The sequence below is a fragment of the Mirounga leonina genome, unplaced genomic scaffold (genome assembly GCF_011800145.1).
Source record: "Mirounga leonina isolate KUSES-001 unplaced genomic scaffold, KU_Mleo_1.0 Mir_288, whole genome shotgun sequence".
Taxonomy (NCBI): domain Eukaryota; kingdom Metazoa; phylum Chordata; class Mammalia; order Carnivora; family Phocidae; genus Mirounga; species Mirounga leonina.
Window position 1 is genome coordinate 47,207 of NW_023270664.1, and position 19,036 is coordinate 66,242.

Below are 19,036 nucleotides of genomic sequence, written 5' to 3' on the forward strand. Positions count from 1 at the left end.
TGTATACTATAGTAAATATCAAAACCAGAAAAATGGACATTGGTACAAGGTGTGGATACAACTCTGTCATCTTACCCCATGTGCAGATTCATGCAAACACCACCTCAGAATGAAATGTGGTGAATTCTCTCAACACAAGGGAGTGATCGCCCATGGTGCCCATCTGATGCTATAATACATTGATACTGTGAAACACAATGAGGACTATGAAATTTGAGATCAGAAACCTGTAGTTCTTGTCCTAGCTTCATTACTCATCAGCTAGTTAGCCATGAGCAAGTGTCTCAGTCACTTTCTGCCTCAGTTTCTTCATTTTACATGGCTTGGTTGTTAGTAAGTCCCAGATGATTTAATAGATGTGAAAGTTCTCAGTGAAGTCAAACACCAGGAAAATGCCAGGTGCTGTTAATAGCTAGGAGGAATAAAACTTGGAATCCCCTAACCTTCACCACTGAAATTCATTCCTTTACCACAGTGTGCTACTCTAGCTATAACAGGTGGAACTGAAGACTGGGACTTTTAACTCTTCTCTCTGTTCAGTTTGTCTTCACAAGCATGCGTTGAATAGATCATTTCTACCTGGTTGAGTATAGAAGTAGTTAAAATCTTAGTCACCCAAAAATATATCTTCCATTGTCTGTGATAGTTGTTTGTAATCTCATTTGGGTCACTTTGAAATCTATGAGTCAGCCCATGACCAAAACGGACTTTTGCCGTTCCTCTGAAAATCTTTTCGTAGCCCTTATGAAGCTCATAAAATGTAAAACAATTCTGGCCAAAACTATTGCACTAAAATTAGAATATTTGAAACTATAACATGGTTTGCATCACTAAAAAATGAAAAATTATTTGAATATTCAACTATAGGCGATTTGTTAAGTAATTTTTCATAAACAAACTGAATATAAAAAGGTAGTATACAAAGTATTTATTGACATAGAAAGATATTCAAAATGTGTAATTATATGAAAACAGAACAGTTTGAAATATTTATAAAGCAATGTATTCAGTATCTATTCATAGAAAACAATCTGAAAGACCATGCACCAAATTGTTACAAATGTCTTATTTTGGATTTATTTTCATTTGCTTCTCCCTATTTCTTGCAATGAGTGTATATTCTTTCGGGGGTTTTTTTATTATTATGTTCAGTTAGCCAACATATAATACATCATTAGTTTTTGATGTAGTGTTCAATGATTCCTTAGTTGTGTATAACACCCAGTGCTCATCACAACACGTGCCCTCCTTTCTTTTTAATTTGTTACATTTCTGTAGAATTGGGGTATGACAAAATTCACTCATTTTAAATATGAAATTCAATGAGTTTTACAAAATATACACAGTCATGGAACCACTAGCACAACATTGAGAACATTTCCATTGTTTCTTTTGCTTACCACCAGCACCATCCCCAGGCAATCATTGATCTTCTCTCCGTCACTATTTGCCTTTTCTAGAATTTATAGAACTGGAATCATATACTATGTGGTATTTATGTCTGTTTTTTTTTCTTCTTCATGTAACATAATACTTTTGATATTCATTCATGCTGTTGTGTTTATGAGTATTTCAATCCTTTTTTATTGCTTTGTCATATACCATTGTATGAATATACCCTAATTTGTTTATCCATTTACCAACTGAAAGAAACTTTAGTTGTTTGTTTGGTTATCATGAAAAAAGCTGTTATTGGACATTTGTGTACAAGGCTTTGTAGACATCTGAAGTAGAAGTGCTTGGTTAAATTTTAAGTGTACATTTATATAAAAAAAAATGCCTAAACTGTGTTTCAAAGTGACTGTCTCATTTACATTCCCATCAGCAATATAGGAGAGTTCCCATTTCTTCACATCCTCTTCAATACTTGCTTTTGCAAGTCTTTTTAATTTGAGGTATTCTAGTAGTTAGGTAATGGCATCTTTTGGTGTTTTTAACTTTCATCTTCATTTTCCTAATGCAAATATCCTTTTGTGGTAATGTGTCTGTTCAAATCTTTTATCAATATTTTTATCAGATTGTATGTCTTTATAATATTGACTTTTGAGAGTTCTTTATAAAGTCTAGATACAAGTACTTTATCAGATATATTTTTCTCCCAGCCTGAACCTCACCTTTTCAGGTATTTTTTTAATTCTTATTTATTTATTTTTAAATTACCATATAACTAACATACAGTCTTACATTAGTTTCAAGTGTACAATATACTCCTTCAACAATTCTATGTATTACTCAGTGCTCATCATAAGTGTACTCTTAGTCCCCTTCACCTATTTCACCCATCCCCGCACCCATCTCTCTCTGGCAACAACCAGTGTGTCCTCTACACTTAAGAACCTGGTTTTTTTTGCTTGCCTTTTCAGATTTTTTTAAACAGCATCTTTGGAATAGTAAAGAATCCTAATTTTGGAGAAAGCCCAGTTATCAATTATTTCTGTTATTCGTGCTTTTACTGTTATATCTAGTGTATCTTTGCCTAACTCAAGATTAGAAAGATTTATTTCTACATTTTCTTACAATGTTACAGTTTTAAGTTTAACATTTATGTCTATGATGCATTTTCAGTTTTGTTTTGTTTTGTTTTGTTTTTTTGTAAATATGGTGTGAGGTAAGGGTAAATTGTTCTTATCCGTATAGATACTCAATTGTTCCAGTAATATATATGAAAAAAAAAAAAAACTATTCTTTCTCTGTTAAATTACTGTAGCACATTTGTCAAATAATTAATTATGTGGATTTATTTCCGGATTCCATTTAGTTCCATTGGTCTATATATCTGTCCTTACACTAATATCTCATTGTCTTCATTAGTGTAGCATTAGTATACATATTTAAATCATGTGTTTTAAATCCTCCAAATTTGAGCTTTATCAAAATTGTTTTAGCTATTCTACATTTTTTGAATTTGCATGTAATTTTACAATCTGCTTATAAATTTGTACAAAATACTCTCTTGGAATTCTGATTGAAGTTTTATTAAATCTTTAGATCAACTTGAAGAAAATTGACATTTTAACAATAAGATTTCATATTAATTGACTTGACATTTCTATTTATTTAGATGTTCTTTATTTTTTTTAATTTTATTATGTTATGTTAATCACCATACATTTGATATCTCATTATCTATTAGAAAAAATTAAATTAATGGTAAAACATTCTAAACCAGAAAACCCCAGTCCCAGTCTCTGGTGAATTCTGCCAGACATTTAAAACAAACAAAATAAAACAAAACATCTACACAAACATCCAGAAAAGGAAAGAGGAAAGTACATTTCCACTACTATTTTATGAGATTAGCATTATCCTGATACCAAAAGCAGATAAAAGATTACAAAAACAGAAAACCACAAAAATGAATATCCCTCATGAACATAGACAGTAAAGTCTTTAAACAAAATATAAGTCAATAGAATAAGCAGTACATAGAAAGGGTAATTAATCATGTCTGAGTGCAACTGTCACCAGGTACGCAAATTTGTTTTAATATCCAAAAGTCAATTACTGTAGTCCACTATGCTAAGAGGCTAAAAAGAAAAAGAGAAAAAAACATATAATCAAGCCAAGAGATGCAGAAAACATTTTGACAAAATTCAATATTAGTTTAAGGTAGCTAATCAGAAATAGAAGAGGGGTGCCTGGGTGGCTCAGTCATTAAGCATCTGCCTTCAGCTCAGGTCATGACCCCCAGGGTCCTGGGATTGAGCCCTCTTCAGGCTCCCAGCTCCACAGGAAGCCTGCTTCTCCCTCTCCACTCCCCCTGCTTGTGTTCCCTCTCTTGCTGTGTCTCTCTCTGTCAAATAAATAAACAAAATCTTAAAAAGAAAGAAAGAAAGAAATAGAAAAATTTCCAAAGCACCCACAGTTAATACTCTACAGAGTAGTAGAAGCCTCTTTTCCCTTTAAGATCAGAACTAAGGCAAGGATGTCTGCTCTTAACTTCTTTTTTTTTTTTTTTTAAGATTTATTTATTTCTTTGAGAGAGAGAGCAAGTGAGCACAGTGGGAGAGGGAGAGAGAGAACCCCAAGGTGGCTCCATGCTCCAATACGGGGCTCGATCTCATGACCATGAGATGATGACCCCAGCTGAAATCAAGAGTCCACACATAACTAACTGAGCCATCCAGGCACCCCTGCTCTTACCAATTCTATTCAACATTGTGCTGCAGGGCCTATCTAGAGAAATAAAGGGGAAAATTAACATATACATATATTTTTAAAGTTAATAGAACCCCCTTTTCTTCACAGCATAACTGTCTATACAGTGTATATCTTAAAGAATCTATTTTAGAAGTTACTGGAATTAAAAAGTAAGTGTAGCAATGTCTTAGGATGCAAGGTCAATATTAAAAAAGCAATTGTATTTCTACATACTAGCAATAAACAATTGGAGATTACAGTAAAAATAATAGTATCATTTATAATAGAATCATGAAACATGAAATACTCAAGGATAGGTTTTAAAAAGTACTGCAATATCCATACACTGAAAACAGCAGACATTACTATGAGAATTTAAAGAACATCTAAATAGGAGGGAAGGAGCAAGATGGAGGAGGAGGAGGAGACCTAAATTTTGTCTGGTCCCAGGAATTCAGCTAGATAGGGATCAAACCATTCTGAACACCTAAGAACTCAACAGGAGATCGAAGAAAAGAATAGCAGCAACTCTCTGAACAGAAAAGCGACCACTTTCTGGAAGGTAGGACGTGCGGAGAAGTGAATCCAAGGCAATATTTGGGAAGATAGACGGCGGGGGAGGCAGTCTCCGTCAGCTGCTACCAGCAAGTGATAGAGCAGCAGAGCACAAAATTGGAATTTTTAGAAGTCAGCTCTACTGAGGGACGTTGCTCCAGTGGCTAAGTAGGGGGTGGAACCCTCGCTAGGACAGTGTGGTCTCAGGACCCTCAGGGTCACAGAAAGACCAGAGGTGCCTGAGTGCGGCAGAGCTCCCAGGTATCGGAGCGGGGAAGCCAGCGGCAGAGACAGAGCCGAGGAGTGGGCTCTCAACTTGGGGTTGCCATAAACCGGGATCTGTGGCACAGTCGGGCCACTGCATTTCCAGCAGGGACCTAACAAGCAGCAGATCCGGGGAGACTCCCCTTCCTCCCCTGGGAGGAGCCGCGCGGGAGTGCACTGCAGAGATCTCCTGGGTTTGGAGACTCCACACGGCGTCATGAGTCAGAGATAGAAATGCTCAGTGACAGGCTGGGTGAGCACAGAGAGAGGCTGGAGACTGGGGAGACGGGAGTGATTGACTGCTTTTCTCTGGAGGCTCACAGAGGAGTGGGGCCCTGGGTTCTTGGGTCCTCTGGGGCAGAGACTGGGAGGTCACCATTTTCACTCTCATCCTCCAAAGCTGTTTGGAAAGCTCGCAGGAAACCAAAGATACAAGAGAGCAAACCTGAGCAGATCACTTAGCCCAGACCCGCAAGAGTGGTGCAATTCCGCCTCCGGCAAAGACGTTTGGGAACCACGGCAACAGGCCCCTCCCCAGAAGATCAGCAAGAACAGCCAGCCAAGACCAAGTTTACCGATCAATGAGAACAGCAGAACTCCAGCACAAGGGGAATACTGTACATAGAATTCATGGCTTTTTTACCATGATTCTTTAGTCTTTCAAAGTTAATTTTTTAAATTTTCTTTTCCTTTTCTTTTCTTTTTTTGAATTTTTCTTTTTCAACCAACATCTTATCAATCCCTTTTTTAAAAAATCTTTTTTATTTTTCATTTTTAGAGTCATATTCTATCCCTTCATAGTAGATACCCTTATTTTTGGCATATATATATAAGTTGTTCTCTCTTTAAAATTTTGAGATAGTTTCTTCTAACAGATCAAAATATACCCTAAATCTCTAGTGTATGGCTTTGTTCTAGTCTCCAGCCTGATCACATTCTCTCCTTTATTTTTTTTCAAATTTCTCTTCTTTCTTTATTCAACATTTCTTATCTTATCAATTCCTTTTATAAAATCTTTTATAATTTTCATCTTTACAGTCATATTCCATCCCTTTATCGTATTTACCCTTATTTTTGTACATACATAAGTTTTTCTTTCTTTAAAATTTTGGGAGGCAGTTTCTTCTAACAGACCAAAATATGCCCAAAATCTAATGTGTGGCACTGATCTATGCACCAGCCTGATCATATTTAATCATATTCTGTTTTTTTGTTTGTTTGTTTGTTTTTATCTTTTTCTTTTCTTTTTTCTTTCTTTCCCATTCTTTTCCCCCAGTTTCGGGTCTCTTCTGATTTGTTTAGTGTATATTTTTCTGGGGTCATTGTTACCCTGTTAGGATTTTGTTCTCTCCTTCATCTATTCTCCTCTGGAGAAAATGACAAGATGGAAGAAATCAACTCAAAAAAAAGAACAAGGAGCAGTACCGACTGCCAGGGACCTAATCATTACGGACATTAGTAAGATGTTGGAATTAGAGTTCAAATGATGATTATAAAGATACTAGCTGGGCTTGAAAAAAGCATGGAAGATATTGGAGAAACCCTTTCTGGAGAAATAAAAGAACTAAAATCTAACCAAGTCGAAATCAAAAGGCTATTAATGAGGTGCAATCCAAAATGGAGGCTCTAACTGCTAGGATAAATGAAGCAGAAGAGAGAATTAGTGATATAGAAGACCAAATGATGGAGAATAAAGAAGCTGAGAAAAAGAGAGATAAACAACTACTGGATCATGAGGGCAGAATTTGAGAGATAAGTGATACCATAAGACGAAACAATATTAGAATAATTGGGATCCCAGAAGAAGAAGAAGAAGAAGAAGAAGAGAGGGGCAGAAGGTATACTGGAGCAAAATATAGCAGAGAACATCCCTAATCTGGGGAAGGAAACATGCACCGACATCTAATAGTAAAACTTACAGGTCTCAAAGACAAAGAGGAAAACCTGAAAGCAGCTTGGGACAAGAGGTCTGTAACCTACAATGGTAGAAACATTAGACTGGCAACAAACCTATCCACAGAGACCTGGCAGGCCAGAAAGGACTGGCAGGATATATTCAGAGCACTAAATGAGAAAAATATACAGCCAAGAATACTCTATCCAGCTAGGCTGTCATTGAAAATTGAAGGAGAGATAAAAAGCTTCCAGGACAAACAAAAACTAAAGGAATTTGCAAACACAAAACCAGCCCTACAGGAAATCTTGAAAGGGGTCCTCTAAGCAAAGAGAGAGCCTAAAAGCAACATAGACCAGAAAGGAACACAGACAATATACAGTAACAGTCACCTTACAGGCAATACAATGGCACTAAATTCATATCTTTCAATAGTTACCCTGAATGTAAATGGGCTAAATGCCCCAATCAAAAGACACAGGGTATCAGATTGGATTAAAAAACAAGAACCATCGATATGCTGTCTGCAAGAGACTCATTTTAGACGCAAAGACACCTCCAGATTGAAAGTGAGGGGGTAGAAAACCATTTACCATGCTAATGGACACCAAAAGAAAGCTGGGGTGGCAATCCTTATATCAGACAAATTAGATTTTAAACCAAAGACTATAATAAGAGATGAGGAAGGACACTATATCCTACTTAAAGGGTCTATCCAACAAGAAGATCTAACAATTGTAAATATCTATGCCCCTAACATGGGAGCAGCCAATTGTATAAGCCAATTAATAACAAAAGCAAAGAAACACACTGACAACAATACAATAATAGTGGGGGACTTTAACACCCCCCTCACTGAAATGGACAGATCATCTAAGCAAAAGATCAACAAGGAAATAAAGACTTTAAATGACATACTGGACCAAAAGGACCTCACAGACATATTCAGAATATTCCATCCCAAAGCAACAGAATACACATTCTTCTCTATTGCCCATGGAACATTCTCCAGAATCGATCACATCCTAGGTCATAAATCAGGTCTCAACCGGTACCAAAAGATTGGGATCATTCCCTGCCTATTTTCAGACCACAATGCTTTGAAACTAGAACTCAATCACAAGAGGAAAGTCAGAAAGAACTCAAATCCATGGAGGCTAAAGACCATCCTACTGAAGAATGAGTGGGTCCACCAGGAAATTAAAGAAGAATTAAAAAAATTCATGGAAATCAATGAAAATGAAAACACAACTGTTCAAAATCTTTGGGATGCAGCAAAGGCAGTCCTAAGAGGAAAGTATATAGCAATACAAGCCTTTCTCAAGAAACAAGAAAGGTCTCAAGTACACAACCTAACCCTACACCTAAAGGAGCTAGAGAAAGAACAGCAAATAAAGCCTAAACCCAGCAGGAGAAGAGAAATAATAAAGATCAGAGCAGAAATCAATGAAATAGAAACTAAAAGAACAGTAGAACAGATCAATGAAAGAATTAACAAGATTGATAAACCCCTGGCCAGACTTATCAAAAAGAGAAGAGAAATGACCCAAATCAACAAAATCATGAATGAAAGAGGAGAGATCACAACCAACACCAAAGAAATACAAACAATTATAAGAACATATTATGAGCAACTCTATGCCAGCAAATTAGATAACCTGGAAGAAATGGAGGCATTCCTCGAGATGTATCAACTACCAAAACTGAACCAGGATGAAATAGAAAACCTGAACAGACCTATAACCACTAAAGAAATTGAAGCAGTCATCAAAAATCTCCCAAAAAACAAAAGCCCAGGGCCAGATGGCTTCCCAGGGGAATTCTACCAAACATTTAAAGAAGAATTAATACCTATTCTTCTGAAACTGTTCCAAAAAATAGAAATGGAAGGAAAACTCCCAAAATCGTTTTATGAGGCTACCATTACCTTGATCCCAAAACCAGACAAAGACCCCATCAAAAAGGAGAATTACAGACCAATATCCCTGATGAACATGGATGCAAAAATTCTCACCAAAATACTAGCCAATAGGATCCAACAGTACATTAAAAGGATTATTCACCACAAGTAAGTGGGATTTATCCCTGGGCTGCAAGGTTGGTTCAACATCCACAAACCAATCAATATGATACAATACATTGATAAAAGAAAGAACAAGAACCATATGATCCTCTCAATAGATGCAGAAAAAGCATTTGACAAAGTACAGCATCCTTTGTTGATCAAAACTCTTCAGAGTATAGGCATAGAGGGTACATACCTCAGTATCATAAAAGCCATCTATGAAAAACCCACAGCGAATATCATTCTCAATGGGGAAAAACCGAGAGCTTTCCCTCTAAGATCAGGAACACGGCAGGGATGTCCACTATCACCACTGCTATTCAGCATAGTATTAGAAGTCCTAACCATAGCAATCAGACAACAAAAAGAAATAAAAGGCATCCGAATTGGCAAAGAAGAAGTCAAACTCTCGCTCTTTGCAGATGAAATGATACTTTATATGGAAAACCCAAAAGACTCCACCCCAAAACTGCTAGAACTCATACAGGAATTCAGTAAAGTGGCGGGATATAAAATCAATGCACAGAAATCAGTGGCATTCCTATACACCAACAACAAGACAGAAGAAAGAGAAATTAAAGAGTCGATTCCGTTTACAATTGCAACCAAAACCATAGGATACCTAGGACTCAATCTAACCAAAGAGGCAAAGAATCTATACTCAGAAAACTATAAAATTCTCATGAAAAAAATTGAGGAAGACAGAAAGAAATGGAAAAATGTTCCATGCTCATGGATTGGAAGAACAAATATTGTGAAGATGTCAATGCTACCTAGAGCAATCTACACATTTAATGCAATCCCTATCAAAATACCATCAAATATTTTCAAAGAAATGGAACAAATAATCCTAAAATTTGTATGGAGCCAGAAAAGACCCCGAATAGCCAGAAGAATGTTGAAAAAGAAAAGCTAAGCTGGTGGCATCACAATTCTGGACTTCAAGCTCTATTAACTAACTGTCATCATCAAGACAGTACGGTACTGGCACAAAAACAGACACATAGATCAATGGAACAGAATAGAGAGCCCAGAAATGGACCCTCAACTCTATGGTCAACTCATCTTTGACAAAGCAGTAAAGAATGTCCATTGGAAAAAAAAAGTCTCTTCAACAAATGGTGTTGGGAAAATTGGATAGCCACATGCAGAAGAATGAAACTGGACCATTTCCTTACACCACACACAAAAATAGACTCCAAATGGTTGAAAGACCTCAATGTGAGACAGGAGTCCTTCAAAATCCTAAAGGAGAACACAGGCAGCAACCTCTTCGACCTCAGCTGCAGCAACTTCTTCCTGGAAACATTGTCAAAGGCAAGGGAAGCAAGGGCAAAAATGAACTATTGGGACTTCATCAAGATAAAAAGCTTTTGCACAGCAAAGGAAACAGTCAACAAAACCAAAAGACAACCGACAGAATGGGAGAAGATATTTGCAAATGACATATCAGATAAAGGGCTAGTATCCAAAATCTATAAAGAACTCATCAAACTCAACACCCAAAGAACAAATGATCCAATCAAGAAATGGGCAGAAGACATGAACAGGTATTTTTCCAAAGAAGATATCCAAATGGCCAACTGACACATGAAAAAGTGCTCAACATCGCTCGGCATCAGGGAAATCCAAATCAGAACCTCAATGAGATACCACCTCACACCAGTCAGAATGGCTAAAATTAACAAGTCAGGAAACGACAGATGTTGGTGGGGATATGGAGAAAGGGGAACCTTCCTACACTGTTGGTGGGAATGCAAGCTGATGCAGCCACTCTGGAAAATAATATGAAGGTTCCCCAAAAAGTTGAAAATAGAGCTACCATACAATCCAGCAATTGCACTAATGTGTATTTACCCCAAAGATGCAAATATAGTGATCCGAAGGGGTATGTGCACCCCAATGTTTATAGCAGCAATGTCCACAATAGCCATATTATGGAAAGAGCCAAGATGTCCATCAACAGATGAATGGATAAAGAAGAGGTGGTATATATATACAATGAAATATTATGCAGCCATCAAAAACAAAACGAAATCTTGCCATTTGCAACGACGTGGATGGAACTAAAGGGTATTATGCTACGTGAAATAAGTCTATCAGAGAAAAACATGTATCATATGATCTCACTTATATGAGGAATTCTTAATCTCAGGAAACAAACTGAGGGTTGCTGGAGTGGTGGGGGGTGGGAGGGATGGGGTGGCTGGGTGATGGACATTGGGGAGGGTATGTGTTATGGTGAGTGCTGTGAATTGTGTAAGACTTGAATCACAGATCTGTATCTCTGAAACAAATAATACATTATATGTTAAAAAAAAAAAAAAGAAGAAGAAGGAGATAGCAGGAAGGGAAAAATGAAGGGGGGTAAATCTGAGGGGAAGACAAACCATGAGAGACTACGGACTCTGAGAAACAAACTGACGGTTCTAGAGGGGAGGGGGGTGGGGGGATGGGTTAGCCTGGTGACGGGTATTAAGGAGGGCACGTTCTGCATGGAGCACTGGGTATTATACACAAACAGTGAATCATGGAACACTACATCAAATAAATAGATAGATAGATAGATAGATAGATAGATAGATAGATAGATAGATAGATAGATAAATAAAGGGGGGAAAGTTAAGCAGCAGAAAAAAAAACACTTTGTTGCTACAAAATGTTAACCATCATCTGAACTTTCAGCAAGTTATAACCACTGATCACAGATCACCATAACAAATATAATAGTAATGAAACAGTTTGGCTGTTTCACTGTGTAAGGAGGCCTAGTGGGAGCCAGAGCCCCCCAGGGAGGAGCTGTGCAGCAACTGGCACCCACCAGGGGAGGGGCAGTGGCAGCGGCTGGAGCCAGGACAGGAGGTGAGTGGAGCCCCAAGGCTGAGTTCGCAACGAAAATGAGCACACAGAGCAGCTGCCCCTGGCAGGGGGCAGGCGCCTCAGTCTCCCCACTGCGCCCGGACCTGGGCTTCCTCTGCTCCAGGCTCCATGTACTTGCACTGCTGCAGCAGGTGCTGGGGCGGCTGGTGTGGGCCCTGATTGCCCAACGGTACCACCTGTACCTGGCCTATGGCTGGGTCATGTTCATTGCTGTCTTCCTCTGGCTGGTGACAATTGTCTTCTACATCCTCTGCCTGTTTCAGCTGCATGTGAGGTTGTATATGGTGCCCCGGCCGCTGGTGTTAAAGATATTTAACGTGGGCACCACCATTCTTGACATTACGGCCTTCAACACCTGCTCTGCTGTCCTTGAGCTGAGGTTCCTGAAGGGCACCCTGCTGAATAACCATTGTACAGTTCCCTCTTTCTTCGCACGTTTAGTGATGATTGCCCATGGAGTGAGTGCTTTCTTCAGCTTCCAGGCCTGGCAGGGCATGGGCAGAAATGCAGCCACCAGTCACCTGGCTGGTGGCTACACCCAGACCCTGCCATAGCCAGGTCCCATTGTGGGCCGGCCCATAAGCCAGGGGCCTGAGACCTTTGTAGAGTCGGCCTGGAAGGGACTAAACTTGCTCTGCTCTGCTCATCAGACTCCTGCTCACCCAGCACTCCTAAGGCATCAGGATCCCTCCTCTGGTTTGGCACAAGTCTGTGTGCACATGGGCTGGAAAGAGGCCAATGGCTGACAGCGCCTGCCTATCCCCCACATTTAGTGGAAGGTGAGGGGGTATACAGGGCTTTCAGTGTCTCTGCTTTGTCTTTAGTAGACAAAGGCTGGGGCCCAGACTTCTCACCAACACTAAATACACTAACAAGGACTCCAGACCTGCAGCCCCTGACCCACCACAGAAAAAGCCTAACAAACCACGTGTGTTTATCTTAGTCTTTGTGTCCGAACTGCAGAGCATGCTCTTGGATCCTGTCTGATTCCCTAAAACACAATTCTGATTTGACCCTCCCCCAAGCCAACAGGCTGCTTCTAGGGAGACATTTGTGGAAAGAGGGTTATGAAGCACGATCTTCTTTTCCTGCATTTCAAACATACCAGTTATTTAAAGCAATGGGTTTTAAGCAATTTCTCAGTGATGAAAAATCTGGCCAAGTTTCCCTCCCTCATCCAAGCCCTTGTTTATAGTAATCCCTTTGGAAAAAGCTAACAAAACTGACTGCTTCCCTGACATGAAAGAGGGAGGGAGTCAAGACTTTGCCTGGTAAGTTGTCCCATGCTTGGTGGTGACTCTGTTCTCTTTGGGTTTTTTTTACAAAAATAAAGATGGAAGAACTTATTTGGAAAAAAGATGAAAAAGCTTGAAACATTGCAAGAAGTACCAAAATGTGACACAGAGACATGAAGTGAGCAAATGGTGTTAGAAAATAATGCCAATAGACTTGCCCAATGTAAGGTTATGTAAGGTTGCCACAAACATCCAATTTGTAAAAAATCAGCAGTATTTGTGAGGCACAATAAAGTGAAGTACAATAAGCAGGGGTGTGCCTGCAGCTGATTCAGATTTCGATTAGTGTTTGCATGGTGCATTTTTCCCTTTTCTCTTAAAAAAAAATGCATACAATTTGTCGGCTAACTGAACATAATGAAAAATAAGAAAATAACCACTTTAAAAAAATTGAGTTATAATAAGTAAAATTCACTCATTTAAGTGAACATTTCTGTGAGTTTTGACAAATGCTTATTGCCATGTAACCACTGTTAATACCAGATATAGAACATTTCCATCAACCTCCAAAATTCCTTCCTGCTCCTTTGTAGTCAACATCTCCCTCTATCCCCAGCCTCTGGCAAACACTGATCAGTTTTCTGTACCTAGTGATTTGCCTATCACAGATGTCATGTAAGTGGAATTATAGAGCATGTAGCCTTTTGAATTTGCCTTCTTTCACCTATAAGTGGCATCTGAGATTCACCCATGGTATTGTTTGGATACTATTACAATAAACCACAAAATGCCAGGAACTTAACACATTGAAAATTTATTTTTAACCCAGTTAATTGGTACCTGAGTGGGTTTCTGGCCATCAGGAAGAGGGGAGTCTTTTACATGCAGTTGAGCAATCACCAGTCTGATGGGCACTCTGCCACCTTCAGCTCTTGGCTTTCAAGGATGCCCAAAGTGTCAAGATCCAGCCATTAGATGGGAAAAGAACATGGAGCATCATGCATGGAAATTTTTATGGGGAAGGGCTGAGAGTAGTACAGATCATTTCTGCAATGTTTCTTTCCAAGAACTAGTTCACACAGCCAGGCCAAGGGCAGCTGAGAAATGGATACTATTCTCAGAGTATCCATATTGGGCAACTGCTTCCTTGGACAACCATGGAAGGGAGAGTGTGAATTGAGGTCTACAACTAAGTTTCTCTACAACACTAGTGTATGGTAGATACCCAATAAATTTATTAAGTGAACGAAATGCTTTCAATTTCAATTTTGTGGTTCTGGGAGAATTTCTTAAATATTTGCACATGTGGAAACAATTTGAGTTCTAGGTTATTTATGGATCACTATAGAATATATATGTAGTTTTTATTTAAATTATTTTATGAACATATATAGAATAGGTTTTAATCTGAAATTATAATCGTGAGCACTAATAGCCACAAAAGAGAGCTGTCAAGTCAAACATAATCAATTGGTTCTGAGTAATTTAAGTTGATATTCATTTACTCCTTATTCATTTATTTTGCCATCTGCTAATACTTGCAAATACACTAATGTTAACAGGTACCAAAGGTTTAAGAAAAAAATGACAAAAGAAGAATAAAATTGAAAACTGTCAAGCTACTTGCTCATTATTTTTTCAAACGAAAATTTGCTCATTTTTGGTGGTGGAACATTTAGAACCAGCTAGCAGAACATCAGTGTTCCCTAAGACCACAGTTTGAAAAATCACTGGTTTTGTGGAATATTGGGTCCTAGGAAGTGAGGTACAGGGCTTGTCACAGGAGAGAAAACAGAAAAGATCCAGCCCAGCTGGACATGTGATCAGAGTAGACTTGCCTGAGAGACCCAGGAGAAGGTCCAGTGCAGCAGGGACACCCATGGTAGCTTGAGGTCTTGGGGCCAGTACAGAGAAGGTTACCTCTGGCTTTGCCTTCTGTCCTGAGCCTAGTCTTCAGTCCTTAATTGTCTGCTGGACATTGCCACCTGGATATCCAGTTCCATCTCAAACAGAGGTCTGAAACTCGTCTCTTTTACTCCTGAAGCAGCATGCCCTCTAGCGGCCCCATCTATAAACAACGTTGGAGTCTTCCTTCTACTACTACTACTACTTCAAGCTTGAACATTTGGCTTTTCCCTTTCTTCCTCCACCCTGCAAGTGCTCAGACCTCATGCCTCAGCAGTTCTGCTTGGTTAATGACCTTCCAGTCAGTGTCTGTCTTTCCATTCTCAGTGGGCAACCTGGTCCTTGCCCTGAGATGCTCCCACTCTAACATGCATGACAGCCTCCCCTGATCTGTTTCCTTTCCCTCTGATGAAGCCTGTGTTTCCCATTATATTCTTCATTTTTAAATTTTTATTATTTATTATTTTATTTTTTATTATGTTCAGTTAGCCAGCATATAGTGCATCATTAGTTTTTGATGCATTGTATTCTTCTTAATGCACATGAGTATATTGAAGAGACTGGGATAACTTGCTTAACTATGTTTAATTCATTGTTTCCCTAATTTTAAACTATGGATGTTCCCTTGTTTTTTGATGGTACACTTATTAATAATCCAATGAACAAGTGTTCTACACGATACTCTGGGATGTGACCCTTAGGACAAACTCTAAGTTCTTTGGTTTGACATTAAAGTCTTACCACAAACTTGTCTTTTTCTCCTGTACCAATGTCATCTCTCATTATTCTGGTCTATCTCACCTTTAAGGCTTAGCCCAATTTTGCCTCTCCCTTCAGGGACACCTGCCTGCTCTGTCCCGCAATGTTGTCCTTCTAAGACTCTTGTGTTCCTCTGTCTCAACCACTCATATGGCACTTCATTTGTGGGATTGTTTCATCTCCATCAGGGGCTGATAGCTCTCCCTCACTAACTAAACCTGACCTCAGCTCCAGCTGCAACAACCTCTAAGATTCAGTTACAGCCTGCATCAGTAGAGTCCCTTCTCCTTTTTCAGGGTGACCCCTGAACAAGTCCACTGTATTCTAGCTCAGCCACTACCACCTGTGCCTCCAAAGACATGTGGCTATTTCTGGTTCTTTCTATAGCATACCACACAGGAGCTCTGGGAACACCCACCCTTCCACCTCTTCCTGCTGGAGTTCACTCACATTGGCTGGATCCTCCCAAATGGAGGATATTCTCAGAGTCCTAAATGAGGACTGGGGCACACATCCCTATGTATCTGGCTTTAACCTCAACCTAACACCCTACCCCCAGGATTCCGGCATTTCAGCCTGGATGTGTGTGGAAGCAGAAGCCAAGATATGAGCTCTGACTTCTTGCTTCTCCTCCTTCCCACTTTCCAGGCCAAAAGGCTTTACTTTCTTCCCCTTCATGTGAGGAGGCTTTTCTCTTCACTGTCTTCTTCTTCTCCCCAAAGTGGCATTTGCCCACCTCATTTCCTTGATTTCATGGAGACAGAATGACAGCTACAGGACATGGTCTTTATGGAGTAGAATTTAAAAAATACTACCAGTTTAATAGTCTCACAATATTAATGTGTAATGTATATGGCAACATTTTATAAACTATAAAGTTTGCAAAATATAAGGGAGCATAATATTAATAATAATTATTTGGAGAAATTGGAAGTGGCGTGAAAATATTACAAATGTCTTTGCCTCTTGTTCAAGTCAGCCACCACTGTACTCTGGGCCCAGTCAGGACGATGGGGTGATTCTGTGGGCGAACTCCAAGTGTGCTGTCCAATACGCTTTGAAGTTCCTAAAAGCGACCACACTGTCACATGGAGTCAGATGCCAGTGAGCCTGTGTGGCTGACAACATCTGTGGGACCTGGGAAAAGATGTTTCTCTCCATTCCAGTCTTGTTCTTGAACATGCCATCCCAGGCCTAGGACCTGCCAAAGACAATGCTCAATGCTTAAGTTTTGGAGATTCTAACTCAAAAGTCAGAATGAGCCTCTTTATCCTTTGTGTATCACTAAAAGGAAGCAGTTCTCTCTGTTACAGGGACATTCTGCCCTGTCTGGTAGAAGTTTTGTCCCTGGCACCTCATGTCTTATTATAGGAGCACTGAAGCCAAAATGTCTAATGCTTGAGCCAAAACAGAGATTTGGGCCAAAATACCTTCCACAGCCAAAGCTCAAGTTTCTGAAGAAGTAGATTTATTTCACTAAAATTAGCATCTTTCCAATTTAGATCACAATCTGTAAAGCATTTACCGTCACAGCCTGAAAAAAACAGGACCAGGTTGAATTTGGGTTGCTTAGTGAGAAGTGGTCAGCTCTTCTCAAAAACTGACCAAAGTTTTCTAGGGTCATGTGATGTGGATAGACCTTCCTCACATAATAAACTCCTAAAAAAGAAGAATCAGAAAGATCTCAAGCACATCCTTAATTAGCTCTGGACTGTGGCCCCCACCTGATGAAGTAGTCATCCTTTAATTAATGAACTCAAACATTTGCTGAGTTTGAGGATGTGCCAAGCCATAAGCTAGGAATGCAAAGATGACTAAGACAGGGCTTGTCCTCTGGAATATTCACAGTCTGATGATCAGCAGAGGAATGCAACTCAGGAGCAGAGTGCTGTTACAGAAAGAGGTGCAGGGCAATTTCCTGAACTTTGTTCCCGTGGCTTTTGTACAGCAGACTTAAATCCATGTTAGGTTCAAATTGCCCAGGAAGGAAGCACTTCATTCTTGTCATCTCAAGCCCATAGAAATTCCAGGAGTAAATGAAGTTTACCTGATATCCAGCAGTTTGTTTACTTGGTGTTTGTCTTAGTGAATATTCCTCTAATTTTGGAATACATGGACAAATTTTTGGAAACATTTTGGTTGGTCAAACGAATCATGCTCAGGGGCTAAATTCAAAGGCTGGTGTGGGACCCTAGGAGGCAAACTGTGGTGTGGCCCCAGTCCCCAGGTACCTGCGGGTCAGGTGTCACAGGCTCGGGTGGCTCAACAGAAACCCCTGACTCTGAGCCCCCCAAGAAACCATTAGACTGGCCCCTTTCTCCACAGGGCCTGTTAAAAATCCCTTGCAGGTCACTGAGACTCTGTTACGCCATCTCCAGAGTGGTTCTCCAAACTCAGCAGCCACTCTGATAGTTCAAGAGTCTGCTTGAACTGGGAAATGGGCGGTAGAAAAGCCACTATCAGTTCTTCGTCATTTATGTGTCACAAGCCTGAAGATGAAGATCAGTTTGCACACCCTGGGCCTGCATCATCCTTAGCGGGAACTTTCAAATCCATGGAGGGCAACTGCCACAACCTTGACATCATCAAGCTGGAATGGGGAAGGGAAAGGCCCCGATGGCACCAGCTGTGTCATCTATATTCCAACCACGGGGTTGCACACAGGTTGTTTTTAAAACTGACCAGTGTCCAGTGTAGTCAGGACATCATTTCCTCCAGGTGATCAGTAGCTGACAAGGAACTGGAGTCTATTAACTGCTGTCCTCTCAAAAACCTGAGGAATTGACCTCCACTCCTGCTTTTCTCCTTTTGACTAACCCATTATAAGAACTTAACAAAATGAAACAGCAGCCTACAGAATGGGAGGAAGTTTTTGCAAACCATATATCAGATAGGAGATTAGTATCCGAAATATATAAAGAACTAACACAACTTAACAACACCATCAACAACAAAATCCAGACAATCCAATTTAAAAATGGGCAGAAGAACTAAAGCGACATTTTTTCTAAAGAAGACATCAAAAAGGTGACCAGGTACATGAAAAGATGCTCAACATCACTAATTATCAGGGAAATATAAAGCAAAACCAAAATAAGATGTCACCTCACACCTGTAGAATGACTACCATTAAGAAAACAGGAGGCAACAGGTGGTAATAAGTAATCTTGGTACCCTGTTGGAGAGAATTACATGGGTTCAACCACTATGCAAAACAATATGAAGTTTCCTCAAAAAATTGAAATAGAACTACTGTACAATCCAGCAATTCTTCTGGGCATTTGCCCAAAGGAAATGAAAACAGAATTTTGAAAAGATCTATGATCCCCTGTGTTTATT

At 39.5% G+C, this 19,036-nt stretch overlaps 1 protein-coding gene across 1 annotated transcript; it reads left to right on the forward strand.

The window, feature by feature from the left end:
* Positions 1 to 11,681: 11,681 nt before the first annotated feature.
* Positions 11,682 to 12,710, forward strand: LOC118026747 (plasmolipin-like; the record flags this gene model as incomplete). The annotated part of the gene is made up of 1 exon (XM_035029744.1): positions 11,682 to 12,710. A coding segment is annotated over one exon (671 nt), but the record flags the coding sequence as incomplete, so codon positions are not given.
* Between the last annotated feature and the right edge of the window lie 6,326 nt (positions 12,711 to 19,036).